This window comes from Malaclemys terrapin, chromosome 8 (genome assembly GCF_027887155.1).
Source record: "Malaclemys terrapin pileata isolate rMalTer1 chromosome 8, rMalTer1.hap1, whole genome shotgun sequence".
Taxonomy (NCBI): Eukaryota; Metazoa; Chordata; order Testudines; family Emydidae; genus Malaclemys; species Malaclemys terrapin.
This window is the reverse complement of record NC_071512.1, coordinates 24,624,699-24,635,887: the sequence shown is the minus strand read 5'-3', so window position 1 is coordinate 24,635,887 and position 11,189 is coordinate 24,624,699. Positions and strand designations below refer to the sequence as shown.

The following is an 11,189-nucleotide window of genomic DNA, read 5'->3' as shown; positions in this document are numbered from 1 at the left end:
TCTACTACTGGAAAAAGGATGCAAGATTTGATGATGGTGAGTGATCTGTTCTGGTATAGTAAATCCTAAATCATAATAGTTTTATTTTGGTCAATATTTGGCCTGATTTGCTCCTGCCATGCACCTTGTGTAGTCATACTTTCAGATGGAGAATCAAACTAGTATCCTTTTTTAGACCAATACATCCATTCCATTGGTTTTTAAGAGTGGGGTGAACCTAAAGCGGTGATCTACTTTAAGGCCTTGATCCTGCAAACTCTTCTTCAAAAGCTCATTTTCTCATTTTGAAGTCAAAGAGCCTATTCACATGCTTAAAGTTAAGCACATGTATAAATGCTTTCCGGATTGGGGGCTAAATCATTATTATTTCACAATCTAGCCAGTTTAAAAATAAAGCCTTCTCAAGAGCAAACTGTAATACTGTTCTAATATGCTTTAAGCTACTTTTAACAAAGTAACCACAAGGATACTGTAGAGTGGAGTGCAGCAATTTTATTGAAAAAGTCCACTAGTGTGTGCAGTTCCTTTATTAAAAGGTTGTCAAATACATTGGGCAAGGAACAATTGATGATCAAGAATTAATTATACCTTTCTATACATGTTTATTTCCAAAACTATACAAACAGTGGAAAACTGTCCTTATGTCTCCATATAATCTATTAGTAATTGTGTAATAACATACATATACATCTCTCATTGCAAACTCCAAACCCATTTTTCTAGAGTTGACATTTTACATCTTTGACAATAAAAAAAAAAGTCAGTAATATTTACATGTGCTTAATGTTGCATAATTGAGCATCATACAGGTTCTGAAAACCACTGGCTAAATGAGTTTCAAGATTCACCCAGGTGGGTTAAATAGTTTTTAATACACATAAGCTATGCACATATGATTTATTAGCAAAGACACTCTTCATTTCCTTTTATTGTTTCAAGATTACCTGTAAATTGTGTGCTAGACGGGGTTAGAGTCTGTATTTTTGGAAAGGTACGCACAGAGCAAAAAGCAGCACTGACTAATATTGCTGTTCAGACACATGAATGAGTGATGAATGATAGGTGTATATATAGTGCAAAGTATAATGAAACAAAATGAACCTGAAGTTTGCCTAGAAAATAAATTTTTGTTGGGATTGGTAAGAATCAAAGTTGTTTCTAATCCTTCTGATTAATTCAAATTGATTGTGTATTATTACTATTATTATTTATTTATTAGTATATTTGTATTACTGTAGCACTTAGGTGCTCTACTCATGGGCCAGGACTCCAGTGTGTTAAGTGTTGTGCAAACACACAACAAAAAGATGGTGTCTGCTCCAAGAGGCTTACAATCTATTTCCCCGAAACACCCTGTGTGAGAAGAATAATCAAAGTTCAGGCTCAATATGGGAAAAGATTCACTAAAAACATATGTATTAAAAGACCACAGATGATCTTGCAATGTATAATAATTGTAAATTCAGCTGAGACATAACAATGTTATCATTGGAAAATGAGGGCTAAAACAGCAGCAAACATATATAGTTACTTAATAAACTAAGTATTCTATTGGTCATACAGATTGTTCTGTCTACGTGTTATTTGTTTCAATCCTTAAGGCTTCTCTAAAGTCTTACATGAAAGTGTTGTTGTCTGCTTGAATCTTCCATGCATGAGGGAAAGGGGCAATTCTTCCAGGGGAAAAAAAAATATCCACATTTCAGTTACAATAGCACAGCCAGAGACACAAAATAAAAGACAAAACTTTATGGTACCTTTGCTTCATTTATTTTGGCCAAAAGAGATGCATGCACTAGAGACTTTAAGTACTACAAGGTATTGAAATATTTACACCATTTGTACATGTGTTCTTAAAAGGATGGCATAGTGAAATGTCTATTTTTATTTGAGAGGGAAGGATGGCATAGTGAAATGTCTATTTTTATTTGAGAGGGAAAGTTACTTTGCTAGTCTAGTAACATTTATTTGAAGTGAAAGGTGAAAGATGACTCTTCCAAAAAGAAAAGCCCACAGAGGACAAAGATATAGCATATTTATAGTAGATGCTAACAAACTGTACAATACTTTACCTTGAAATTCTAGCCTCAGTCACTCATGATTGAAATGACAATATCCAATCATTACTGAAAGTTGGCATGTTTCCCTCCCTTTTCCCCAATACTCCTCTATTTATTTCTATTCCAGCTGGGAGAGCTGCATGTTACCTGTTTTATTTTTTGTTTCAAATCACTTAAACATATTGAATGGAATCATTTAAATCACAATAATTATATGATAGTTTTAGATGAACAATATGATATGGTTGATATTTACTGGGTTATGGCACTAGAGAATTCAGACCACTATAAAGCGTGTCATAAATACTTTAAGTGGACTTCAAAAGGAAACCATCTCTCTAAGAAATTCAGTGAGTAAGGCTCATATCACCTATTTCCTTTCTGATTTTAAAGGTAAAGGTAGGATACCCAGTACACCAGGTTAAACAAACAGAAGGCAGTTGGAAAGAAGATGCGGGCATAAGAGTCCATTTTAGCAACGCGGATGTGTATTCTTCCATGCCGCCACGCCCCTGTTCGGCAATCCTCAAAGCAGCAGAAAAAGCTGGCACAGTCCTTGCCATCGAGACACTCATACCCATACTCTTCATCCCTTTCTTGGAGGTGTGTGGCATTGTTCATTTGAATAGTAGCTGATCTTGGTCGGATATCAATTGTAGGTGCCTGTGATGAATGAGGGACAAAATGTGGGAGCAGGAAGAAAGAGATTGTTACAATCTTTGTAACAAAACTTGATTTAGACTAATGGTCAGTCTATGCAAATAGGGGTAAATAGGGACTTGCTAAAGTATAAGGAGCTCTAATAGTAAATCCTTAATTTTAAATTATTAAAAGAATATTTGCATATATATAGCTTAAATTCTGAGATAAGCAATGCAGATTAATATTACATATTAATAAATATGAGTAGGTAGGTTTAGTGCCAAATAAATTAAACTTTAGAGGTTAAAGGAAACATTCAGGAATGCAAGTTAATGGCAATTTGGATTGCTTTTGCCTTTTATATTTTAAGTAGTTGCATGATATATGAAGACAATTATTGGTGTTGCACATGAAAGGAATTGCAGTAATCAATTGGAAATGCAGGATTTTCTTTAATAAAAGTGTGTCCATGGTTAGGCATTGGCAAATATCTGTAATTTGCTTAAAAGAGTGAAGAGAATGTTAACTGGTTCTTCTGAATCAAGAGGTTTGAACAGTCTCCAATAGTTTGCTTTTATTAATCCATACAGCTCATCATCTACCATTGTTCACCATCTAGATGTCTCTACATGTCCAACACTGTATACAGTAGCTGTACATGTATGTACATTTGCTATAAGTTGAATTAATTAGGCATTTTCAACTATTTTGAGCAATTGGTGAATATAGCATTGCATAACGCATGCCATCCAAACTTTTGGCTGACACCTGGCCATTTTTTGTATATGATTCTAGAAAATTACGACAGGTCAATTTCCACAGAATATGTCAATTCTATTCGCTTCAACTTAGACCTTCTTAATTTTTTTCCCCTGGAACTCAATCTCTGCATTTCTGAATGAAGATCAGAGTCAGATGTAGTATACAGCTATCTATATTTGCCATTTTGGATAACAACAGCATGTGGATCCAGTGACAGTATTAGAAAATGTATGCATTTAAAACCCTTTCAAAACTCTGACATTAGGCATAAGAACACCATAGGGGTAATTAATGATGGCAGTGAATTTTGAACAGCTCATCATTAGAAGAGATTTTGGTTTTGTTTATTTAAATTAGATCATAAAAGTTAAAGGGGGTCAGAGTTGAGTTCTAAAAGGGTGCATTATTGGTGCTTAGTGTGGCTGGTGGTATTGGATCCCATGGGTAATTGATAAAGAGAGCAATACGGATGCTTTAAACACATTAGGCTCTCTTAATTCATGCGATCCAAAAATGTTGGGCTCTCTTGAACTTCAAGTTCAAAACCATAAGTGAGTCAGGGTTCGGGCTGCTGAATCAACTCTACAAATTTGTTTAAAAATCTGTAGCCATTCTACTTATTTAGGATGTTGCCCTGAGTAGAATGCTTAAATGTCTAATTAAAAAGGAATAATCTCATTTAAGCTCTACTAGTTAATTTCAGCAGTCGCATGCAGTAAATTTCCATTCCAAAAACTTTATACCTTGAAGGAAAACATCCGAAGAAGCTTTTGTTTTGTAGAAGGAAAAGAGAATCAGAATTTTTAAAAATAAAGAAAGAAAGAAGAGGAAGAAAGAGACAAAAATAATATAAATTAAAGATACTTTTTAAAAATATAGTAAGTAAAAAAATAAATAAATTATAAACAGGAAAGGGGGACAGCCTTTTAAATAAGAAACTCTGTTATAATATGGATGAGAAAATATTTCTCTCATCTCGGTAACATGTAATTAAAGTGGACAAAGCCACAAAATAGAGAACCTGGTTTCAATCTTTTCATTGTTCAGGGGAATTAAGAGCTGTCATTTGGGTCATCCCATTTTACAATTAGGGGCTATCTGCAAAGTTTGGATTTACATTTGGGGCCAAAGTCTCTGCTACTAGAAACTGGCCCTTCAACTTTCCACCCTAATGTTCAGGGTTTCTTTGAACCTTGATTTAATATCAGGCCCATCCCTACTTCTGATTTAAGGAAAGAAAACCTAATCTTCTATTGGACTGTAGAAAACAGTTGTAAATGTCCCCAGGTGCCCACAAACCTTTACTGTTTACACGACTTCTTCATTTGGTTATTTATCCAGCACAAACAAATTAATGTTTTGTTTTGTTCTTTTTGGTATATCAGCAGATCATTGACAAGCTTTTAAGGAATGAAGTTATAACAAAATTATTTACAATAAGATAAAACTGTGCATTTCAGTGACAAAATATGTTATTCTTTATTTGCTCTCCTGTGTATTTGCTCTCCTATGCACTATAAGTGCCTAAAGGATTTAGGTGCTCAAGTCCAATTGACTTAGGTACATTTGAAAATGTCCCTAAGGTACATTTGAAAATCTCCATTGGTGTACTCCACGTACTGTGAGTGTGTGTAGAGGGAATGCAGAGGAGAAACTTCAAATGCATTTTCTTTCTTTTTATATTTTGTCTCTTTTGGTTCCCTCTCTTCCCCACACACTTAGATTCTGTTGCTCTAGAACAGGGGTAGGCAACCTATGACATGCATGCCAAAGGTGGCATGCGAGCTGATTTTCAGTGGCACTCACACTGCCTGGGTCCTGGCCACTGGTCCAAGGGGGCTTGGCATTTTAATTTAATTTTAAATGAAGCTTCTTAAACATTTTAAAAACCTTATTTACTTTACATACAACAATAGTTTAGTTATATATTATAGACTTATAGAAAGAGACCTTCTAAAAATGTTAAAATGTATTACTGGCACACAAAACCTTAAATTAGAGTGAATAAATAAAGACACGGCACACCACTTCTGAAAGGTTGCCGACCCCTGCTCTAGAAGAACAGAGTTTTGCTTCAGCATAGAAGGGTAAGGTACCAACCTCACTGAAACCAAATAATCTGCAAATACTGCACTGACAACAGGCCTTCACTGCAGCTGTTCTAAAGGCTGTTATCATATATTTGTTGCTGCTATCAGGTAACGCTACAAGTGTTAATAGAATCACATTCTGAGGTAAGAAATAAAAAAAGGGATTCAGGAGAGAGGGTACAGTAAGGAAAATAAAACAAGGAAAGAATGGAAAGGAAAGAGAGACAGGGATTTGCAAGAAATACATTTTGTGCTTTGAAAATAAAAATTCAACACTCAAGTGCTCTGTATTCTTCGCTTTGCCTTTGTCATTCCCCAGGAAATAATGGTACATAAACAGGTATTTTTCAGAGGAAATTCCCATTGTGACCAGAAGTTTTGATAATTATGCAACAAGATGGGGACAGCAATAAAAAGTAGAATAGCTGAATTTTTAAATCTGTCTTGTGCAGTAAAGAAAAGATAATTATTTCAGTGTACAAACAGGAAGTCACTGTATAACGTCACAAGATATGGGCAGAGCTAAGACAGAGAAATTGATTCTCATATCAGTGACTCTATTAACCATAACATGAAGGCACAGTTTTGGTAATAGTTGTATCTTTCAGTACACTTTGGTTAGATGGAGCCTGCCACTAAGAAATCAATCTCTAGGCTCCCAGATAACTGTAATATATTCATTCCCCATGGCTGACTGAGTTTGTATTCCCATTTACGTCTGTGAACGGTTTACAGCTATAGCACAGTATAACGAAAAGACAAACACAAAGTAGGATTTAAATGCTCTCTCAGAAAACATAATTGAGATTTATATAGGGAAGTTTTTAGTCTTGATAGTAAAACAATACATACTGGGTTTTTCTTCTTTTTGTCTTTATCCTTGCTTGGCTTTCTGTTGCTGACAAAATAGTGCAGGGTCCCATACTCCACCAGTGCAGAAAAAACAAAAATAAAACAAACTGACACGAAAAGATCCATTGCTGTCACATAAGAGACCTTGGGAAGAGATTTACGAGCAATTGTACTGAGGGTGGTCATTGTCAGGACAGTTGTAATACCTGGTAAGGAGACAGAATTGAACAAAAGAAATGTTATTATTTGAGGTGACAAAGTAATTCTGTCACTTGCCACATGCTGACTGGTTTTGAAGGATGGTCTGGAGTCCTGACATACAGTGCGAGTGTTAAAAAGGAGCATGCTAAGCACTGAGGGACTTGTGTATTCAGTGAGAGACTCCAGGCAGTCACAGGAAATACGAATTACAATGCATTGTTTCCTACAATGGGACTCGCATGCTATAGCACCTGAAGAATATTAGGAAAAAAGATAACTTTTCAGCAGAGGTAGCCAAACTCAACTGAGAAAAAAAGATCATCCTCAACAACTTTGTCCTTCCTTAGAACTGAACTTTTTGAAGGTTCTTTACTGTTGAAATAAGTTTCCTTCATTTTCAGTTTCTGGGCAGTGCTGAAATACCCAAAGAAAAGTATTTGCAGCTATGACAAGAGGTGGAAATGCCTAAAATCTCTCAAGGAAGAATTATGAAAAAAAAAAAAAGTGAAAAAAAGGGGTCTAGAATCTTAAATGTCAACAAAAAGCCAAGACCTATATTTAACGTCTCATATGAATATCACATATAATGAGTTTGACGTTCATTAAATGAAGGATTAAGGATGCAATCCAAAGCCCATTGATAGTGGAAAAACTCCTACTGATTTCATTGGGGTTTGCCTCTGTTCTTCATAGCAGTCAAATATGTGGGGAAACTTGCACCTCACTATCCACACTATAATTCTGACAATTCACCTTAATTGTAACTAATCCACTGTCTGTGGGACTATCCTATAATTTTAAAGTTTTGGATGCAAAATCAGAATTTTTATAGGGCCTCATCCAGAGAATCCCATAGACTATGATGGGCTTTAGATCAGGTCCATAAAGATTTAACAGAAAAAAACCCCCACAATTTAATCCAGATTTGTGCTTTTAAGGATTGAAAATACAAACAATGTTAGGAGAGATAAGGGAAATTTCCATTTTTCCCTAATTACAAAACCCCTAATTATAATAATAAATAATTGTCGGCTTGAGCTTTCACACCTGCCTACATTCTTATATTTTGAGTTTACATTATGAATACCTATATACTTTGAGTACAGAAAACTGCTCATCCACACACAAGAATTGAAAGCCAGCATTGATCACCAAATAGAGACTGAACTTGTATGTATGTGAGATGACTTCTCCTGTATAATGTTGAAGGTGAACATCACGGATGGTTTTCCACAGTTGAAATAGCCCCAAACCCACATACAAAATGACAGAAACTCTGCTGATCTGAGTCTCCATTGGAAAGATCTTTGCAATCGTGTTGGCTAACCCGTATTGTGTTTTTGTGCAGAACTGAAAATTAGGTTGGCAAATCTAAAGATATTTTTACTTATCAGAACTCAAATCCAGGTCTCTGAAAGTGAAAAGTGGGTGGCCTTAATTTTATCATCTAGCCACATAATTTTACTTTGCATTTTTAGTGCCATCAACTGTTTCTCATAAACAAGTTATATTTATCCTACCCTTAGTTTATCAATCAGCCAATTCATATAGAAATTGCTAATTGTAACTAATTGCATCTGAGACTTTTGGGACAACATATGATAGGAACTCTGATGACATCTCAAAATTCAATTGATTTATAGTTGAGAGGACTCTGTTCCTGTGAAGTTTCCCTCCTAACTTTTGACAGATCCAGAGGTTTGGAGATTCTTAGAAGGCTGGTTTGAATTTTTGGGGTGTTTACTTGAAAGAAACCCAGACCTGGGCCTTTTGAAGTTTGCCCATCACTAGTATAAAATCATGTGATTAAAAACTACCATGATATATTCCAGGTACATTTCAGAAATGCACATATTCACATGCCTGCCTTCAAAGGTGATATGTCCCATTCTGTAGGTGAAGTAAATCCCATTGATGAAGTTCATCCCTGAGGGAAATTTACAAAGCATAGACAGACCACTGCAAGTGCACAGAACCCTTCTGAATTCAATGGAGCAGGCTGGCTGTGCATTGTAAATTGCAAGATCAGAGCCTTAAAGTCTATTTAAGATCTTAAAATAGGTCTTATGTGGTATATAGGCCTTGTGTGTGCCATCTGCAGAGGGCTGTCTGAAGATGGGTGATGTTCAGAGACAATAACTTTGGCAACAGCTGAATATTTTTTGTGGGAGCAGGGGGGCCAGGAGAGGTCACATAATAAACAGTCAGGTATTAAAACACATAATCATACAGAAGGAAGTATGGAATTAAAATACAAACAACTGAGATACCAAAACATGGTGAACAATAACTCTTTAGATACAGACAAAAACAAATCTTATAACTAAACACTACCACTTCTTAGTAGAGGTAAAAGAACAGCTGATTTTTGGTGCTTTTGAGATATACGTATGAGAAAAGAATGTCCAGATAGCAAGATAATAAAAATAGGTTTTATCCTTTAGGCCAATAAATTTCTCTCATGCATGGATGTCCTTTACTGAACCAGATGTTCATACAAGGAAACTGGGAGTTAGGCTATTGTGCAGCTATCAAAACAAAAAGGATGGAATCAATTTTTTTAGTGGGAACATCACATCTTTTTCCAATAATCCATTGCTTCTGCTACTATTTAAAAAAATTAATAGTGCGATATACAGACTTGTAAAATGTTAAACTATATGACATGCTGCCCAACACACTTATAACGGATCTTTTTTTTTTTAAAGGATATTTTTATTAAGCAGACAAAGGAGGGTAAATATCCATTTTCTTCATGAATACACATGCACTATAATGGCTAGTTCAGATATGATGGGAGATCTTGCAGCACCCTTAGAGACACCTCAGCAGAGAAAGCTCAAGACTTCACACATAATACATACCCCTGTGCCATGCATGTACCTTTGTTCACCTTTGTTCATGGTATTTCATGGATAACTGGCCACATTAACTCTTCCTTGGCATTAACTATATTCACGTTTTTGTGTAAAAGCCAAGCTGCTCAAATATCAGAAAAATGTTCCCCAACATTTTTATGGCCAAAAAAAGGACAAATTTCTGACTAGCTCTTCAAAAAATGCGAGGTCTTGAGTATATAACAGAATCCAGGTGCTCCTGAAACTCACTGCTGTGCAGGCTTCCACTGCAATTATTTGAAGTATGCAGTTCCTTTTCAGGACTCAATATAGTAAAAGGAGGATGGGAAAGAGATGCAAATATTGCTTGACTCACATTATACCTTGACAAGTGACATAAATTCCAGTTTCCATCTAAGTGACAAATGGAACTCTTTCGCATGTGATGCACAGGGAACTATACTAGACTTGCAGCCAGATGATCCCCTATACTGGAGCTCTGGTAGATACATAGATCATATCATACATGCTGGAAGACACGGCAACTCACCCAGAGAGGTTCTGGCTGGAACTGCATCCTTGTTAATCCAGAAAGAGACCCAGGACAGCACTACAATGAGTGTGCAGGGGATGTAGGTCTGAATAGTAAAATAACCCATTCTTCTGCTCAGGTCAAAGTAAACTGACATGACTACGTAGTCCCCTGTAAAACAAAGATATACATAGAATAGCATTTAAAAAACCCTTTAGATTTACCATCGGTTACTTAGGTATATACATACCGAGTTGTGTTCAGCATGTTTGGATAGGTGTTCTAGATACAGGCACACACACATATTCTGTAGAGCTGTGTAAACCTCGCTGAGATTGATTTCCTCTTGTTCTTTATTAAATGAACCCTGTTCACTTCCATGTTATGGACGGAAACATCCCCCATGGTCCCACATGTATGATGTACTCCAACTTTCAAGAGGAACAACTGTCTACACAGCACAAGGTGTTCCCTCCCCTACTGTCTTATTCCTCTCAACCTGCTCTCCTTTCAGCTGGATTTATTGACCAATCTGCAAATCCCTAGCATAGTGCTCCATGTATACTAGCACCTGTCTCACTAGTAGTACAGCATGTCTCCAATCACTGTATTCTGCTGATCAAAGTGTTCATGCTCTCAGTTGTGCTTCAGAGTGCTTCTCACACCTATACTGGGAAATCCTTGGTGCAAAAGATTTGGTGGGAGAAGCTGGCCCCAGGCCCATCAAAGGCTCCATTCCAATTTGTGGAAGTCTCTGTTAAAGAGAAGCCCTAGAGTAGAATAGCAGGGAGGATTGTAAATCTATATTGAGGTACATTTGCAGAGCTGTAGGAGGGAAGGTCGACCAAAACTTATTCTTGCTCAAGTCAGCATAGTTAGTTGTTCATTTTGAATACAAAATTTACAGGCATATTAAAATTAAAAACCTGTACTTAATCTTCACTAGAATAATCCCTAATAAACTCTAAACATGAAAGAATGTAGAGGTAGCCTTTCCAGGAATGGTGCTTTTTCCAATAGAAATGTCTCCATCCTAGCCATTCCTCACTGCCCATACTAACCATATTGACTATAACTGTTATTATAGTCTTTATCAACTAAAGCAAAAGAAACCTCCTTACTACTATTAGAATACTGACAAACTAATATAATATATATCTAGTATATACTGAGGAGTCCGAGCAAAATGCTAAGGATCTTTTTTTATTACTTT

General features: G+C 36.0%; 1 protein-coding gene across 2 annotated transcripts in view; it reads right to left on the bottom strand.

Moving 5' to 3' along the window:
- Window positions 1-477: 477 nt before the first annotated feature.
- The window catches only part of GABRG2 (gamma-aminobutyric acid type A receptor subunit gamma2), a 92,983-nt gene continuing 82,271 nt past the window's right edge, over window positions 478-11,189 (bottom strand). The window contains exons 7-10 of one of the 2 annotated variants that reach the window (XM_054038612.1): window positions 9,995-10,147; window positions 6,407-6,612; window positions 4,208-4,231; window positions 478-2,723 (exon numbers count right to left, since the gene is read on the bottom strand). In XM_054038612.1, the coding sequence (XP_053894587.1) occupies window positions 2,448-2,723; window positions 4,208-4,231; window positions 6,407-6,612; window positions 9,995-10,147 (659 nt within the window). In that variant the 3' untranslated portion in view covers window positions 478-2,447. The remainder of the gene's footprint in view (window positions 2,724-4,207; window positions 4,232-6,406; window positions 6,613-9,994; window positions 10,148-11,189) is intronic. The other variant, XM_054038614.1, reaches the window with a different exon arrangement.